The sequence below is a fragment of the Chamaea fasciata genome, unplaced genomic scaffold (assembly GCF_029207755.1).
Source record: "Chamaea fasciata isolate MVZ Bird 193981 ecotype frontalis unplaced genomic scaffold, bChaFas1.0.hap1 SCAF_40, whole genome shotgun sequence".
NCBI lineage: Eukaryota > Metazoa > Chordata > Aves > Passeriformes > Sylviidae > Chamaea > Chamaea fasciata.
In genome coordinates, this window is record NW_027094125.1 from 936,626 (window position 1) to 955,281 (window position 18,656).

The 18,656-nt window shown below is 52.1% G+C and overlaps 1 protein-coding gene across 1 annotated transcript in view; it reads left to right on the forward strand.

Moving 5' to 3' along the window:
* The window catches only part of LOC136303667 (zinc finger protein 420-like), a 73,580-nt gene that overhangs the window by 35,601 nt on the left and 19,323 nt on the right, over window positions 1–18,656 (forward strand). The window contains exon 4 of the mRNA XM_066207258.1: window positions 16,061–16,716. Coding sequence (XP_066063355.1) covers window positions 16,061–16,716 — 656 coding nt within the window. The remainder of the gene's footprint in view (window positions 1–16,060; window positions 16,717–18,656) is intronic.

Below are 18,656 nucleotides of genomic sequence, written 5' to 3' on the forward strand. Positions count from 1 at the left end.
AGATGCTCTTGCTTGCCCAGAGCATACCAGCGACACAGAAACAAAGCCTGGCTCACGGAATCGCTCCTGTTCTGAGCCCCTTTCCCAGACAATCCTGCCCAAGCTCTGGGAAGCACAGCTGGGATCCCCGACTGACCTCCCGACTGATGGTGGCGATCTCATCTTCTGTCAGGCGAGTCTTTTGGATTATGTTGTAAAGAGTGCCTCCATCCATGTACTCCATCACCAGCCACAGTTCTTCATGCACAAGGTAGCTGAAAGAAGGGAACAAGGCCATGCAGATGAACGTGCATTCGTTGGTTCCTTTGCTTGATTCCTGTTTCCAGGTCCCTTTGTGACAAGGGCAGAATTCAAAGAATTAAAGACATTCCCTCCAGGCTGTGGGTTGTTTGCAGTCTGTGCAGTCTCAAGGAGAACAGCACATCTGGGAAAAAGGAGATGTCTCTGATGGCCAGCAATCAAAAAGTGCAGTTTAGTAACAGCCAAGATGAAAAACCTGTCATGCATGGTATTTCTGGAAATAAGCACCTAGTGTTCCTGGCATGGACAGCCATGGAAAAGAGGGGCAACAATCCAAGGGAAATCCTCCCTAGCATGCTTCATCAGCATTGAAGAAACCTTAAAAAATCAATCCTGAGACAACATGGAGGCAGTGAACTTACAGGGTACTGACTTCTTATGGTAGAGTTGATGCAGGTTTTTGAACAATTTTTCAACTATGTGTTGGAAAGCCAGGGATGACTCATGGAGACAAACTGCACTCTCTTCCCATCCATTGGAGATGAGTAGTGAAATAATAATGAACCAATAATAATGAACAGCTTTCTTTTCTGCCAGTGTCCAAAGTGGGGTTTTAACCTTGCATGCTTTTACTATGTAAACAAACCCTCATGGGATGAGACCACGACCACTCACCCGTCTAAATAATGGACAAGATGGGGACTCATATTCCTCTTCATGACCGTGATTTCAGTAACAATATCTGGCATCTCGCTTGGTCCTTGAAGATCGATTTTCTTGATGGCCACCTAGAATCACATTGAAAATCAGTAACTTTAGAAGTTGGTGGAATGAGACCACAACACACATGGGGAGAGAGATTTTGCAATGACACCGCCAAGCCGTGCCAAAGTGCCTTGTAATTAGACAAAGGAGTAATTAGGAACTGACATTCCTACAGCCCATTTCTCTGCTCCTTTGGGGGCCAGATACAGAACATGTGGCCACTGACCACATTTTGCCTTGTCCACTTGTTAGCAATGGTGTGTCAACTATCATCCCCCAAGCTCTGAGCACACTCTCTGTCTGTCTGTACTTCAGAAGAAGTAATGCGTGCCTTGGTACTCTGTGGATACATCTCGGGCTCTAGGCAGGGCTTGGGGCTTTTAGGGACGCCTTGCAGATCTCTCCCTATGTGCAGTTCCCAACTGCAGCACTGCAGGTGGCTAAGGAACTGCCAGGAACATTCAGATGGATTTGCTGGCAGCCAGAAATGGGAATTCAGGACTCTCAAGCCGTAGCCCCAGAGAGCAGTGAGATGCTCCTTTGTTGGAGCAATTGAGAGCCAGGGAGAGCGTCCTTCTCTGAAAGGAACCGCTGCCCTCCTTGCCTTCCATCTGGCAGCTGAGCAGGACAAAGACTGTCCCAAATGCAGCTGGCAGGCTGGCACCAGTCTGTGCTTCTTGTGCCTCTGCAGCACAGCTCTAGCCACAGCTGCAGCCACAACAGACACGAGAGAGGAAAGCCCTGGAGAGCAGCAGAATCTGCAGGGGCTGTTGACATTTACCTCTCCTCCCGTGGCAGTGTCGATCGCTCTGCAAACCTCTCCAAAAGCCCTAGAAACAAAACAGCAGCAAAGAAAGGAGAAAGGAGACGCCGTTTAGACCTTGGAGTGAAAGCCAGCCCAGACAGGAGATGTCTGCTGGAAATGCCTCAAACCTGCAGCATGCAGGAGGGCTCTGCCAGAAGGCAGATGATGCATTTTCCTCTCCAGTGCATGGGCACTGGGCCTGTTTCTGAAGCATTGGGGTTTAGTGCCTCAGCTCAAATGGCCAGGTGATTCTTTCATCTTGGATTTCAGTTTCTAAACTGGGCAGTTTTTATCCTCACCACAGACTATTTCCTTCAGCAAACTCTTGGGAAGAAATGTTCCTGAGAAGTGTTATCTGACTGCTATGATAGGGGGTAGGTTGCTGTTTCTGGTAATGAAATAGAAGTGTCTTTGATAATGCCTTCTGACCACACTTACAAATTCTGGCCGGTACTGAGAGATGGGGCAGACTAACCCCAGTGTCTGAATATGTTTGCAGCTTGCCTGACTTCACACTTGATAGATATTCCAGCAGCAAATCACCTGCCCCATGATTATGTAGAAGCAACTGTGGTTGGACTCACCCTCTGCCAACAATTTCCTTTTCAGTGTATTTCTTTCGGGGATTCTCTGTGCTCACCATTTGCCCTGAGGGAAACAAAATGCAAGATGCTCACTTGAAAGCAGACATCCCACCATCCAAGAGATACAAAAGGCAGCCCCACTGGGGCTCTACAGTCCGGGCTTCTGAGTCCTTTGTGGCCAGCTGGGTAACAACAACAACAACAACAACAACAACAATTGCAACAAGACAGGCAGCTCTGCAGTACAAGCAGGCCAGCACAGAGAATGGTTTTCTATAGTCCTTTGAAGAGATCTCTTGACAGAAAACAAAGCACAGGGAGAGGCATTCCCAGGAGAGGAGGACATCTTCCCCACCTTGCAGCAGTTTACCAAAAGAATGCCTTTCCCTTTGTAAACCGAAGCAACTCATGGTCTAACCAATCCCAAAGGGGCCTTCAGCAGCAGGACCCTCTCCCTTGATGAGCAGGCTGAGCTGGAAGACGCCCTTGCCCGTGGCCCACGTGAAGAACCACACTGCTTCTCCTCCCCCTGACAGCAGGGATCAGTCCCTGCCATTGCACTCGCCCTCTCAGCCCCGCACACGTGCCCATCTTCCCGCAGCGGGCAAGGGCAGCAAGGACAGCAGTGCTCCTCAGGTGCCGGCGGGACACGGACAGCTGCCCAGAGGAGATGCTGACCCTCTGTGAGCCCAGCCCAGGCCGTGCAGGAGCCGGCCCAGAGCAGGGGCTGCTGCCTCGGGGCAGCTCCGCGCTGCAGCGGCCGGGCGGCAGCGGGACTCTCCCAGCTAAGGAAGGCTCCAGCCTCGGCACTCACACCAGCCCTCAGGGCCAGGGCAGCCACCGCCACAAAGCTGCCAAAGCCCAGGCACCAGCACTGACAAGCAATGGCAAGAAGGCACGGCCACACCCAGCCCCTTCCAAGCTGGTGCCCCCACTGAGGACACGGCAGGATTGGCTTTGAGAGCAGACACACCCAGGTGCACATCAGTGCCCTTTTGTGCCAACAGGTGATGGGAGAAAGAGAGTCAACTGGGCTCTGTTCTCAGCCCCACCAGGTCTTATCTGAGAGCACAGCACTGGCAGCGGTTCTGGGCAAGAAGCAGATTCAATGACTTGTGCTGCAGAATCACAAAGGGCACCCAAGTGAGGAGGATCATTGGGTCCAGCTATGCTGACACGTGCTCACAATACACTGTCCCTCAGAGAAGAAAGACACACGACGTACTCAGGAGCTTCAGGGAGTCATACTCCATGTCCTGTTGCTGAGCAGCAGCTGTGTCAGTGCTGGAGATGAAGAAACTGCCCGGCCTCCGCTGCTCAGCTGGGGCAGCGAAGGCGCCTTCATCAGGTGACACTGCTGCTGCTGCTGCTGCTGCTACTGCAGCAGCTTCAATAGAAGAGCCTGTGGAGATCTGAGACAACAAAAGAGTTTGTGTCAGAAAAGTGACTGGCAGAGATTAGCCCCAGATCCCATTTTAAATGCAAGCCCTTAGGAAGGTGCTGTCAGCCACATGCAGGGCTCTCCATGGGTTTTTTTCAGATATCCACTTCTCAAACTGGATGGGTAAAAAGCCAAAGGCTGGTTTTACTTGAGTTCAGGGCCAAATTCATTTTCCATTTCCTCCAAAATCCATTTGCATGGATTTTCTGAAGGGTGACTGCCAGAAGTCCCCTTTCTCCCAAAGACTCTCTTCCCCCTCCAAGGGCTGCAGACACGCTTGCAGCTCCTTGTTCAAATGTTCTACCTCCTCCCATGGAGTCCTCTTTTCCTCCACCATCCTCAGAACGTGCCCAACTGGCAGCGCTGCTGCTTGGGACAGTTTCTGTGCCTCACTGGAATCCTGGGGCTCCTCGCCGCTAGTCACTTGCTGGAAATCTTTGCAGGCTGCCAGGTGAGATGTCAGCACTTCCACCTGAAGTCAAAGAGAACAAAGCAGTCAGAGAGTCCAGCTTGTCCCTGTCAGCCAAGAGTCATCGATTGTGAGGAAAGGGAGAGGACCAGATTCACAAGGAATACAGACAGCTTCTTTCCAGATCCATCTGGGTCACCGTGTTCCCCTGCAAGAACACCTCAAGAAACAAGCAGAGCAGGAAGAGGCCAGCAGGAATGCACTCAGATGACTGCCGGCCAAAAGGCCAAAGCACTAGTGCCACTGTGCAGGGCAGCAGCTGAGATTCAGCAGGGCAGGGAGTGTCCTTCAGAGTGCCTGTGACAGACACTGGAGCAGGATGGCACTCAGAGGCATCACCCCACCCCCCTGCTGCTCTGCAGGGGAAAGGCAAGAAGGGCAAAAGCACCAGGTTGGGGACTGCAGTGGCTATTGCTCTCTCACTCACGGGTTTTTCTAGAGCCTCTTGCTCCTCAAGGAGATCAACTTTCTCTTCTCTTTCTCTTGGAATTTTCATTTCTTCGTCCAGCCTCTTGTCCGTCGCCCTGATCCCAGACTGACTTCGCTGCAGCTCTGCCTGCAGCTCCTCCGCAAAGTTTTGTGAGGAACAAGAGAAAGAATTATTAATGAGTGGCTGCCACTCGCCCGCTCACCTGGTTTTGTTGTATGTGCCTCTGCCAATAAACATTCCAATGCCCTTGAATTCTTCTAATGTCTTCGTCGTTCCTCCTCTTCACTACCATCATATCACTGGGAGCTTTGGGCAGGTCTGCCTCTGCCTCAGCCTCACAAATGCAGAGCAAGTGACTGGGAGCTGCTGTCAGGCTGAGCTTTTTCACTTTCTGCCCACAAATCACATTAATTCAGCCACTTCTTTCTGCTTCCCTGCCCACCTCTGCTTCCATTTTACCAAAAGAACAACCTGGCAACCAAGGCACCAAAATCCCTGACTTCAAGCAGAAACTCCATGTCCCCAGTGTGTCCCTGAAATGCTCCCAGGTAAGCACAGCCAAGAAGCTCACGGGGACAAACCACCCCAAAGAGCTTGTGTTGTCATTTCAATACTTTTTGTGCCTGTGGGTACTTGGCGAGTCTGTGGAGGGGGACAGGTGTCCCCAGACCACAGTGTCCCCTACGTATCCGACAAGGCTGAGCGCAGTGTCTTTGACATGCTCCCTCCTCTGCACACAGGGAGCCTTCCTGCTCCAGGCTGGCCTCTATCAGAATCCCAGAAAGCTGGGGCCTAAACACGGCAGCTCAAAGCCCATTTTCCAGCTGTCACTGGCTGAGGGGAATGGCTAGGTCTGGCAGGACTGCAGCACTCAGCATCCTCAGCCACCAACAGCAAGAGCTGGCTGCTCAGAAACTTGCAGCTCTGCCTTGCACTAAAGACAGCACCCTCCAGAAGTGGCACTTACTGGCTGGGAAAGTTCCGGCTGTGGTGTGACCACAGCTGGAGCCTTGTGGTCATTTGGCTCCTCTTTGGCTTCTTGTCCAGGAGCAGAGGGAGCCAGAGGGGACTCTGTTCTTCCTTCACTGATCTGTGGACAGACAGGAGCGTGAGACACAGGCTCATTTAGAACCTTCCTTCTCTTCAGCTCTAGAACCAGCTCTACTAAGCACAAATCATCAACTTGGAGAGCAATGGGATTCTAAGTCACTCAGACTAAATTCTAATGGGCTGATTCAACTGGACTTGGCAAATTGCTCTGAATTAGATATTCCCCCCCTGGCTACTATCAGGAAGCAGCATTCTCTCTGCAAAACTGGGCTTTTAGTTCTTTCAAAGCTCTGAAATGGAAAATTAGGAAATAGCCAGTGATGCCTTTGCTCTTGCTGCTGTAGACATGGAAATGGATTTTCTTGCAGCCTACTCAGCTGGCCCTCTACACTCTACTGCCACAGGCCAAGCTCACAGCTTGCTGCACAATTCTTCAACACCAGGAATATCAAATGTGCCTTTCTTACTCACCTCAGGGTCAGAACCTCTGAATACCCGGCTCAGGTGACCTGCAATGGGCAAGGGAAAATGAACCAGACGCTTTGAGAAAACTGGAGACAACCACAGCATTTTCAGAAGATCTTCCAAGAAGGCCTCCCAGTCTACATTTTCAAAGTTGTCCTGCTTGACCCAGCAAATGGAGGAAATGATAGACTCTGCTGCCACAGACTCTCCCATGGAGGGAACGCAACCCCTGCAGGTTCCCTTGCAAATGCTGCCCGCACAGCCGTGGCTACAGACACCCCCTTTTGAGCTGAACGTGTTGACAACACCTTTACCCAAGTGGCATCCAAAAGGTCTTTCTGTTTCCAAATCAACTCAGTCCCCAAGAAAGAGCAGGAAGACATACAAAAGGCAGGTTAGGTGACACCCAGGGAAAACCTCTACTTACGTGCCAGGTGAGTCAGGAAATAGGTGGAATATCCAACTCCATAAATGGAGAAAACTACAGCAGCCAGTTGCCCAATCATTGTGGCAACTGCTGTGCAAGTTTGCCAACTGTTCTCTAACACTACAGAAAAGCAAGTCTCCTGTCAGTGTGCACCTGCCCACTGACAGAAGCCTCAAGCAGCAGGATGCTCCTGCACTGAGCAAGCTCAAGAGCTGCTCTGACACCCCTGAGGCCTTCCGTGCACCAAGGCAACCTTGTGATGTCACCACGACCACGTGGCAACCGCGCCCTGACATCACAAAGCAAACGCTCTGCCTTGGTCTGTGAATTGATACAGATGGAGAGACTGATGTTTGTGTAGGCCTAGGCTGCATTTTTACCTCTTTCCCCCCTCAGCTGCCTGTTTCAGCTCTTGTTTCTCCCCCTGTGCCCCCTGTGTCCCCTGTTGCTGTGCTGGGTCCGAGCTGGCGGCCGGGCCGGGCGGAGCAGCAGTTCCAGCCCCGGCTGTCCCTGGAGCGCTGGGAGCTGCCGGTGGCCCCAGGCACTGTCCCCTGAGGAGCTGCTGAAGGACGGGGAGACACAGGGGGCTGAGGGGGCCGAGGAGGCGCTGACGCTGCAGGGACGGTGACCTTGAGCTGCTGGGGGACTGAGGGCTGTGGGGGAGCAGAGGGCCATGGTGGCACTGAGGTGACAGGGAAGGGGCACAGGCTGAGGGGGGTCTAAGGGGTCGGGACGGGTCAGAAGGGATTGAGTGGGGTGAGAGGACTGTGAGGGGCTGAAGAAACCAAAGGGGGCCGGGGGTTTGCCGAGGGGACGGTGGGGCTGAGGGGGTGGAGGGGGCCAGCAGGAAGCACAGAGGGCTGCGGGCCTGCAGCTCTGCCAGGCCTTGGAACCAATTCCAGAGGCTCCACTTTTGCCACGGCTGCCCTGCAGACCTTGAGGACAGGCGGGGACTGACAGGAGGCCGCGGGGAGAAGCTGAAGGCCACCAGCTCCAGCAGTGACCAGGGAGCTGCTGCTGCCAGCCCAGAGCTCAGGTGAGGCCGCAGGGCCGGTGAGGCAGCTGGGGGTGAGGGTGGCCTGGGCTTTGGCCGTGGGCTTTGGCCAAACTTTTTCTTTCTCACCCTCCTGGGGAGGCGCTGAGATTTTCCCTTCCCTGACTGAAGGGCAGGTGCTGCCAAGGGAAACGTCCCGACCCTGACTCAGTGTTCCCTTTGCTTCCCACATGTCCCATCTGCTGTCCCTGTCCAGGAGAGCTGCTCTGCACGGGAGGAAGCAAGGACGGAGTGAAAGGCCTTGAAGATGGGGCAGCTGGAATCCCTCTGCTTAGAGCTCTGTTTAAAGATAAGTGTGTGGAGATTTATAACTGTATATTTTTATTAGTGCAATTGGATGGATATTGAGATTGGTAGCTACCTATTCACAGAGAGGTTTTTTGATGCATTAATATATTTATATATTTTATGTAATATGGTATATTTAATCTATATTTACTTCTGTATAGTGAATTGGTTATATATGTATATCTTTCTATTTAAACATGTTTGCAGATGTATAGTTGAATTAATTGTATTGACTGAGTTCTTTGTAGAAGGCTATTTAGATAGAAATACTGATATTTTTGTATTCCTAGATGGGCTTTAGCGTGTAGTAATATGCAATAAATTAAGTTGTTAAACACCTAATTGATCTTTATGTATAGTGAGTTGTTGTAGAGGTTGGCAATAAATTAAGATTTTGTTAAATGAAGTTGGTATTTGTATATTTTTACCTGGCATTGTTGTAAAAATCTAATAAATTCCTTTTTTTAACCTAAATTGAGATCGGCGTGGTTCTATATTGTCAGCACAGGTGCAGCAATTTGTAATAAATGACATTTTTCATGTGAAATCAATTCCTGTGCATTTGTTGATCAGCAGTGCAGCTTTAGGAATCTGCAAGAAATTACAACTGTCAACTGCAATGGGTGTTTTGTGATTTGTGCTGTCCAGAGCAATGAGCAGATCTAAATGCTGGAGGATTTTGGCCATGGAATTCTCCATCCATGCCCAGCACATGCCCCACTTGCACTCAGGCTGGGCAAGGCGGGCGCAGATTTGGGATGGCAGCAGAGCCACACGTTGGCTGAGAACTCACTGCAAAGGCAGCTGAGAAAAATGAGAATCCACAAGGATGGGGGAGAACTGGCAAGCAACAAGTTCTCACAGCCACGACAGTGATGGACACCCTTGGTGTGAAGTTCCCTGGAGGAAATCCCAGGGGAGTTGCTGCTCGGATCAGCAGCAGAAGCCAGCAGGATCTGCTCCTTTTCCTGGCTCTGTGTGCAGGGCACAGGCTGTGATGGCCCCTGCTCCCACAAAGCTCTTGCCCGTGGAGGCTGCAGGCTCAAAGCAATCCCATTGCAGAGAGAGGCTTTGCAGTTCAACACCACTGCCCTTGTGTTTCGGGCTGGAACGGCTCTCATGCCAAAGCACAGCAGGTCACCAGGGCTTTGGGAGGCAGAGCCTTTAGAGGGAAAGAGAGATCAGGCACTCACATGCCTGAAACCCCTTCAGCTCTCTTCTTTTGTAGAATGAGAAAGAAGCAACCTGGGGAGAGGTACATGCAGTCCTTTGAGAAAACACAGTGTCTAACAAGTCCTGTGGCAGAAGAAAAAGAGGTAGCAACCTTGCCTTCTTTTCATAGCCTGTGTCTTCAGCAGAGGAGACAATGGGATGGACAGGAGGAAGGGGAGGGGAGGAATGACTGTGCTAACCCAGTCTGCCTTGCTGTGTACTGCTATACTTTGTAGCAGTGAACATTAGAGGTAATGCCAGATTATTATTTAGCATCACGACACGCTGCCGCTTCATTTGAAAACTGACTCACTGTTGTTATAAATACATATTAAGTGTTTGGCTTTTTACAAATATGAAAATGAATCTTATATGTGTTATGGTAGAAAGTTATGCTACGATAATATACCCTCTTGTAGTAGTGTGATAAATACAGTTTTTAGTCTATAGCAGATGCTTTTTGTGACTAGCTAAAAACCAAACAAAACAAAACAAAACAAACAAACAAACAAACAAACAAAAAACACACAAAAAAACCCCCACAACCCAAATGGGAGAAGCAATTAAGAAATTCCTCACATCATCTCACATAACAGCAAGGACACCGACGACTCCAATAGGAAGAATTTATTTCCTTTGTTATCAAGAGATTTGCGACTCGTGGAGCCATGAAAAATTTATGTGCAAGAAAGAATGGTGGGGGAGAAAAGTTGCAATTAAGCAGAAACACCTAAAGTCAAAAGGATTGTGTAAATCACATATGAAATTTATGAATATGCAATAACCTATGGTATTTAAAGGAAAGATCCTTTGTTAGCAAGCTGTGCTTTGGGTGGAAACACCAGGCACCCAGACATCTGTAGTTTTGCTTTTGTTATGCCTCTTCTTGTCTTATTTTTTATTATTAAACTTCTAAAATCTTAACAAAAAGTGACCCGTATTTTTCACAGAGAAAATCAGCTGAATTTCTTGTCAGTTGAAGTAGATGTGGTGAGAAACAGTGACTGCGATTCAAACCGATTTTCTAACCTCGTAATCCAGAGGGAATTTAGTGTTGATTTTCTTCATTGTATGCACAACATTTTGGAGTTCTTCTGGATCCTTCAAGGAGGTATCCACTACGGACCAAAAACTAAAAGGGGGATTATGGCATTCATTCTCTTGTAACACCTATTTCCACTAAGATGTAGCTTCAACTTAGTAAGGAAAAGGAGAGATTTTCTTTAGTCATGCAGTGTGGAATAAATGCTGTAGGAACAGCCACAATCCCAGGTGTAAGAACAGCGTGTTCTTGCTCTTAACAGGACATTGGGGACAAAAAAAGCCCCAAAATCTTCATGATTCACCTCTTAGGTAAAACCAGAATGGTTCATGTTGTCAAACTAGCAGGTAATAGAAATAACAAATATCCCTGGGCTGGGGCAGAAGCCTGGGAGTCAAAGGCTTGGGAAAAGAGAGCTGGCAAAGCCAGCCCAAGGTGCAGGCAGGCATTGGGCTCAAGGCAAGAGGGAGCCTGTGCTGCCAGCACGGGAAGGGACTCCAGGAACAGGAGCTGGCCGGTGGCAGGAGCAGCTCCTGCTGTCACTGCCAGGGAAGGGCTGGCAGCGCGCAGGAGCTGTGGGCACTTTGCTGATGGACAGCTGGCAAGTTTGAGCGGGCCAGCCGAGGAACAAGAGAGGTGCTGCTTGTTGGAAAAGCCGTTTATGACATGGCTGGATCAGTCTCACCAGGGTCAGTGTTACAGTCCGTGCCATGATGCAAAATGCCTTCCAGCATAGAGTCCCCATGGCCCAAGCAGAAGCAGCAGCAGCAGCAGCCCCGATACAATGCATTCTATTCCTAAATTGTCCAACCAGCTACAAACACGATGCTATTCCTGTCTTTTTGCACCTATCCTGGTCTAACACAGCTGTGTGACAACGCTCATCATTTCTTATACAAGGCCTATGCCCACAGCCTATCTATTCTGTCTAGCAATGTCAGCAATGCTCTGTTATGTTTATAATATGTCTAAGACTTAGTTAACTTTGTACAAGGTAATGCTACTGAACTTTAAACTGGACTTCAGGGATTTTCTGTCAACTAATACAGTCTCTTCTTTGCTTAAGGCACTTAAGGAATCTCTTTACTCACCTAAAACTACAACTTACGTTCCCACTTCATGTCGGTGTGACTTTATGGATCTCAGTTTCTCTGAGGGTTTCAAACCAACCCCTGCATCCTTTTCTGCCTCTAAGCTGTGTGCACGGGGTCCTGGGAGATTTCTATCTGCTTTCCAACAGGGCTGGGACACAACTCCATTCGTCCTTTCTCTCTTCATTCCCAGGTCTCCACACAGTGCAGGTGGTTTCCAGCTGTGACCTCCTGTCCAACGGAGAATCCATCCCCATCACCATCATCGGCATCACTCAGGTACCCCCAAACCCTCCCGGGACCCCCAACCCCACCCTCGGACCCCCAAGCCCCCCCAGGCTCCGCTGCCGGAATCAGGGGCAGTGGTGTTGCCCTTTTAAGGGGAGTTATAGTGGGAACTGACAAAGGGGCTCTTAAAGCGGCGATGGTAGACAGGACCCCAAAAATCCACCCTGGGAGGCAAACGGAATGGAGGCCCCATAAAAATGTCACTTAAAGGGGTCATGAGCCCCCCTTGAAAGAGGCTTGTGGGGCTGCGGCCTCACAAACACCCCAAAACAGGGAAAAAACACCCCTGTAGTGGTGGGATCCCACCTGGTTACCCCCTGAGTGGCTGCAGCCATCGCGCTGCTCCTACGTACTCCCAGTATGATCCCGGTATGATCCCAGTGTAACTCAGTCACCCAGGAGCTGCTCCCAGTATGATCCCAGTGCAGCGCAGTCACTCCCACTCCTGGCATCCCCTCCCAAGCCATCTCTGCGTTCAGACCGGTCTCGGCTCCATCCCCACCCCTCCCGCGGCGGCGAGGGGTTCAGAGAATGGGGGAGGAGGAGGAGGGGGGAGGGAGGGAGGGAGGAAGAGGCGGAGCGGCAGCGGGAAGCGGGAGGAAGAAGAGTAGAGGAGGGACCGGGCGGCTGCAGCGCTCCCCGAACTCGCAGCCCCCCGGGACCATCGGCTTCGTCCTGCAGGTGCCCGGGGAGGGTGAGCTCGCCCCAAATATCCCGGGTGGGGTCCCTGGGTTTGGGGTTTTGGGGTGGATGTTTGTAGCGTTCAGGGCTTCAAAGCCGAGCAGCAGACCCCTGAGAGGGGACATGGTGGGGTCCCCGGGAGGTGTTTTTGGGGGGTCCCGGAACCGGCAGTGGCTGCTCACAGGATTAGCCCAGTCAGTCCCAGTATGATCCCAGTCTCTCCCAGCAGGGCCCCAGTCACCTCCTCCTCCTCCCAGTTGCTTTCAGCATGATTCCACTTGCTCACAGCCACTCCCAGTCAATCCCAGTAGGATTCCAGTCACTCTCAGAGTGATCCCAGTCTCACGCAGCACAGGCCCAGCTGCTCCCACTGTGATCCCACTGTGATCCCAGTAGGATCCCAGTTGGCCCCAGCAGAGTTCCAGTTGTTCCCAGCTCCTCCCAGCATGATCCAAATTGTCCCCCGTTGCCCCTAGAGTAGTCCCAGTCCCTCCCAGCATGTTCCCAGTCATGCCCAGTTGTCCCCAATGTGGCCCCAGTCCCTCTGACTTGTTCCCAGTTGCCCCCAGCGTGGTCCCAGCTGTTCCCAGTGTGGTTCCAGTCACCCCAGTATGGTTACAGACACTCCCAGTATATCCCAGTTGCCCTCAGCAGGCCTGTGGTCATTCCCAGGCACTCCCAGTTGCCCCAGTAAGGTTCTAGTTACCTCAGAATGATCCCAGCCTTTCCCAGTTACTCCCAGTTGCCTCTGGCACAGTCCCAGTTTCTGTCAGTTGTGGGAAGTGTGGTCCCAGTTGTTCCCAGTGTGATCCCAGTTGCCCCAGTTGTGGTCACAGTCCCCTCAGCATGGTTCCAGCACCTTCCAGTTGATCCCAGTTGCTCCCAATATGTCCACAGTTTCCTCCCGGGGTGATCCCAGTAGGCGTCGAGGTCACTGCCAGTATGGTTCCAGTCACTTCCAGTATGATCCCAGTCACTTGGACTACAATCCCAGTCCCTCCCAGTATGGTCCCAGTTGCACCCAGTCACCCCCAGTATAGTTACAGTCAGCCCCAGTATGACCCCAGGCACTCCCAGATACTCCCAGTAGTATTCCAGTCATGGCCAGACTGACTGACCTTTCACTCCCAGCGTGGGCCCAGTTGCTCCCAGTGTGAATCCAGTCACTCCCAGTCACTCCAAATAAGATCCCATTTGTTCCCAGCGTGGGCCCAGTTGCTCCCAGTCACTTCCAGTATGGTTCCAGTCATGGCCAGCACCTTTCCAGTCACTCCCACTCTGGTTCCAGTATGATCCCAGTCACACTCAGATTCTCCCAGTACTATTCCGGTCACTCCCAGTCTGATCCCAGCCAGTTCCAATTGGATCCCAGTACGACCCCGGCATGGGCACAGCTGCTCCCATTAGCATCCAGCACGGTTCCAGTTGTCTCCCATTTACCCCCACTGTGGTTTTAGTCTCTCCCAGTGTATCCCAGTTGCTGCCAGCATGTTCTCAGTCGCTTCCATGTGTCCTCAGCTGCTTGCAGCCTGATCCCAGTTGCCCACGGCCACTCCCAGTCACCTTCAAGGCAGTCCCAGTTGCTCCAGTTATGATCCAGTATGATCCCAGCATCCCTCAGCATGGTTCCAGTTGCTCGCTGTTCCTCCCAGTGCGATCCCAGTTGCACCCAGTTTCCCCAAGTATAGTCCCAGTCACTCCCCACAGGATCCCAGTCCCTCCCAGCATGGTCCCAGTCATGCCCAGTTGCCTCCAGTGTAGACCCAGTCACTCCCACTCATTCCCAGTGTCCCCCAGCGTGGTCCCAGTTCTCCCCAGCATGGTCCTGGCTGTTCCCAGTGTTGTTCCAGTCTCCCCAAGTGTGGTCACAGACACTTCCAGTATATCCCAGTTGCCCTCAGCATGCTTGTAGTCAATCCCGGTCACTCCCAGTTGCTCCAACACAGTTTTAGTTGACCCCAGTACAATCCCAGTCATTGCCAGTGTGATGCCAGCATGATCCCAGTACACACCTGTCCCTCCCAGTGATCCACTACTCCTCTCTGTGTTCCCCACTGCTGGATCTCCAGGCTCCAGAGGGGAGCCCCAAGGGCTGGAAGTGCCCAGCCAGGGTCCCCAGCAAGGCCCAGTTTGGATGTGCAGCGCCCAGTTTTCCCAGTTTCCCTCTCCTTTTCCCCGGGCCGGGTTCCCCCTGGCCCCAGCGGGTGGGAGCAGCCGAGAGCCCCGCGCTGCCCATCCCGACCTGTCCCGGCTCTATCCCCGCTCCTCCCGTGGGCTGCCAGGGCTTCGGGAACGGGGCACCGGGATGTGCCTGCTCCTGGGGGAGGAGGAGGAGGAGGGATGGAAGAGGAGGGGATGAAGGAGGAGAATGAGAAGGGATGGAAGTACATGAGGAGTGTGGATTAGGGAGGAGGAGGAGCAGTGATGGAAGAGGAGGAGCAGGATCAAGAGGAGGGACAAAGGAGGATCAAGAAAAGGAGAAGGAAGGAGGAGATTGAGCACTCCCTGAATTTAAAGCCCCCCACCCCTGGGATCATCACCCCCCCATCCCACAGGTGACCAGGGAGGAGGAACTCGGGCCGCATATCCTGGGTGGTCCCTGGTTCGGGTTCTTTTTGGAGGGCAGACATTTGGAGAATGAAGAACTCCAAAGGTGAGTGGAAAATGCCCCTTGGGGGGTCCCAGTGGCAGCTGCTGGCAGAGGCAGCCTGGAGGAGCAGAGCCCTGTGTCCCCCAGGAGCCCAAAGTGGGGAGCCCAGAGAAGGGGGAGCACCACCATTGGCGGGACCCTCAACAGCCTGGAGAGGGGCAGGGGGGACTCCTTGGACCCCCTGAACCCCAACGCAGAGAATAAGGGGAGAAGGGACCCCAGGATCCCAAAAACCCCTAGCATCCCTTGATGGTGCCATCAAGGAGAGGGGAGCTTTCTGGATTTCTGGGATCCCAGCAGCCTGGGCAGGGCAGATATGAAGTAGGTGGGGGAACCCCAGCACAAGTGTGACCCCCAGCAGCTGGGACGGGGGGAACCCTCAAACACTAAATGAGAGACACCACAGATGGGGAAATCCTGGGAGGCATTTTCAGGATGGAGTTGTGGTGTTTGAGAGGTTTTTGTGGACCCCGGATGTCCGGTCACTTCTGGAGATGGACTTAGGCAGAGGGACTTTCAAAGTCAGTGTACTCATCCTGTGTTTTTCCCCAGACCAGGATTTCCCATTCCCAAACATTGGCCAGAGGAAGGAGAAGGCTGTGAGGAAGAGGAAGATGCCCCGGGACAGCCAGGCAGGTGAGGAGGAAGTCAGTGCCCCTTTCCCCCTCTCTCCTGCTCCATCTCCCAGCCCAGCCTGGCCCATGGCTGCAGGACAACCCCGCTGCCAACGCCGTCCTGATGGGGATGAACTGAGGGGATCTCCTTCCCCTTCCCTCTGGCACGGAGACAAATCCCATCCTCTCCTTGTCCTTCCTGCACCAGACAAGGAGCTGAGGATGGAGACCAGGGAGGACAAATCCCCATGTCAGAACCTCATGGAAGAGGCTGTTTTGAGCAGTTCCACAGTGCAGGAATCCAATGGGGAGGAAAAGCCCCAGCGATCCTGTAGGAGAAGGGCCTGCAAACCCATCCCAGTGTGCTCTGAGGAGGAAAGACCCACTCTGTGCCAGGAAGGCGGCTGGAGATCAAGCCAGAGCTTGGAGCTGGTGGTGCGTGAGCAGCTTCATGACAGGAAGAGACCCTACAAGTGTTCTGAGTGTGGGAAGAGCTTTAGCAAAAACTCCCACCTGACCCGCCACCAGGTGATCCACACTGGGGAACGACCCTACGAGTGTGGGGAATGTGGGAAGGGCTTCAGAGACAGTTCCAGCCTGTCTGCCCACCAGAGGATCCATAATGGGGAGAGGCCCTACAAGTGTGGGAAATGTGGGAAGAGCTTCAGGGACAGCTCCCAACTTATCCGCCACCAGAGGATCCACACTGGGGAGAGGCCCTACGAGTGTCCCAAGTGTGGGAAGATGTTTCAGTCAAGCTCAGAACTCTTTGTACATCAGCGAATTCACACTGGGGAGATGCCCTATGAGTGTCCTGAGTGTGGGAAGAGGTTTCAGACCAGCTCCAATCTCGTCCAGCATCACCAGATCCACACTGGGGAGAAGCCCTATGAATGTCCTGAGTGTGGGAAGAGGTTTCACACCAGCTTACACCTCCTCATACACGAGCGGATTCACACGGATGAGAGGCCATTCCGCTGCCCCGAGTGTGGGAAGGGATTCAAGCACAACTCCACCCTCATCACCCACCAGCGCATCCACACTGGGGAGAGGCCCTACGAGTGTCCCCAGTGTGGGAAGAGCTTCACCCACAGCTCTGCCTTGACCCGACACCAACGGAGCCACCAGTAAGGGAACCCCTGCAAGTTCCCCTGACTGGAGGAAGAGCTTCGTGCACTGCTCCAGCTTCATCCCCCATCAGAGGACCCACGTTGAGAAGAGCCTTGGTGACCCACAATCCCCATGATCCTTCTTGGAAAATGCCTGGTGGTTCTTTTATATTGTTATAATTATCTTTTGATTTATCTTCATCCTATCAAAACACAGAAAATAGGAGTGAAACCCAACCAACTCATCAAAGCCATCTAAAGCCTCACCTTTTACTAGTGTTTCAGGAGAATCTGGGATTTAGCGACATACTTGGGAGGATATGGGGGGTTTGGGGGGCATTTGGTGTACTTGTCTCCATTGCTTGGCACTCAAAAGGCAGGAGGGATTTATCTGTCACCTCAAAACCACTCAATGCCACTGAAAACTACTCAATCCCACCCCAAAATTACTCAATTCCACAGCCCGTTAGAGTGGAACAGAGTTGGAAGGGGTTTGGGTGAAGTGTGCTGTAAATCAGGAGGGGTGAGATGGGCATTGGGTGAGGTGGGATGAGTGGAATGGGGTTTAGGAGGGGTGGAATGGGCGAAATAGAGCTTGGGAAGGGGGTCTTGATGTCCAGCAGGGGTGGGATGTGTTGCGGTGGGGATTGGGAGGGTGTGGTGAAGTCTGGAATGAGACAGCCAAAGGTTGGGGATGACAAAGAGAGGGGGAACCCGTTCCTGAGTGAGTTTTTGGGTATTCCACATTCCTGAAGGGATTCTGGTGCATCCCACATTTCTGAGACAGTTTTGGGGGTGTTCCTGAGAGCAGCTCCATGCAGCCCCATTGCCAGGGGTGGGTGCCTTGGGCATGAGCTCAGAGCTGTAGCCAGAGTCCATTGCCTCAGTGCTGGAGAGCAGAGAAATGATGAATGGCCCCAGCCATCTGCAGGGTGTGTTTGGGGGTCAGGGCAAGTTCTGTGTAGGTGGGGCGGTCACTGCCCCAGCCCCAGTCACGGCAGCCTCTGCTCCAGCCCCAGAGTGACTGCCCCTGGCACCCCAAAAATGCCACCAGAGAGGGACCAGAGGAGGCGAGGCTGTGACACAGGTGTGACACTGACACGTCCCACGGCCCCGGAGCTCCCAGCAGCTGAGATGGCGCTGCATCCAAAGGTGACTGTGGATCTCTCTCTCCCTCTCGCTCCTCTCCTGACTTCCTCTTCTCAACCTCTGGATAACTTGATGTTGTATGGTTTTGAGTTTTCTGAATCACTGCTTTGTGACGTGCCTTACCATAATTCCAGGTTTAAGATAAGTTATAAGGTAGTTAAATACTATTCCTCTATAAATGGTTAGTCATAGGTTATAAGTTAAGATAAATACTGTGAAGTGCTGTTCTTCTGCTAAATTGAGAAGTTTGAATTGTAAGTTAAGGTTAAGGTAGAAGTTAAGTCCTGTTCAGTTTGAGCTCTGTTAAGCTTTTAGGCCGTGTTCCTTTTATCCGTGCCCTCACTCTCCTCTTGTCACACACACACAGGGACAGTTCTCAGTTTGTTTCTGGTTTGATTGCCTGGATTTGGTTTGGTTTGGTTGTTGCTTTGCTTCCTTGGTGTGCCTGAAGCATCCAGTCAGAGGTAGAGTGACTCTTGCCAAGGACCTTTGTCATGCCTCACCACCTGTGCTCCTAATTGGTGATTTTTGTCAAATATGCTGATCTGCTAAACTTATAAAGCTGCATTAACCCTGTGGGCGGATGGGCATTTTGTGGCCATTTTCCAGATCTGCCCCTTGGAGGCCTCCAATAAAGATCAGCCTTTCTATTACCTCCTCTATAATATTGTCTCCAAAGGGTGATACTTTATTTCTAGGTTCTGTAAGGCATCAACGCAGCGGGGCCTCCTGGCACCCAGGAGACCACTGTGACACAATGACATCTTGGGGAGCCAAGTGTCAGCTGCAAACACAGCGGGGC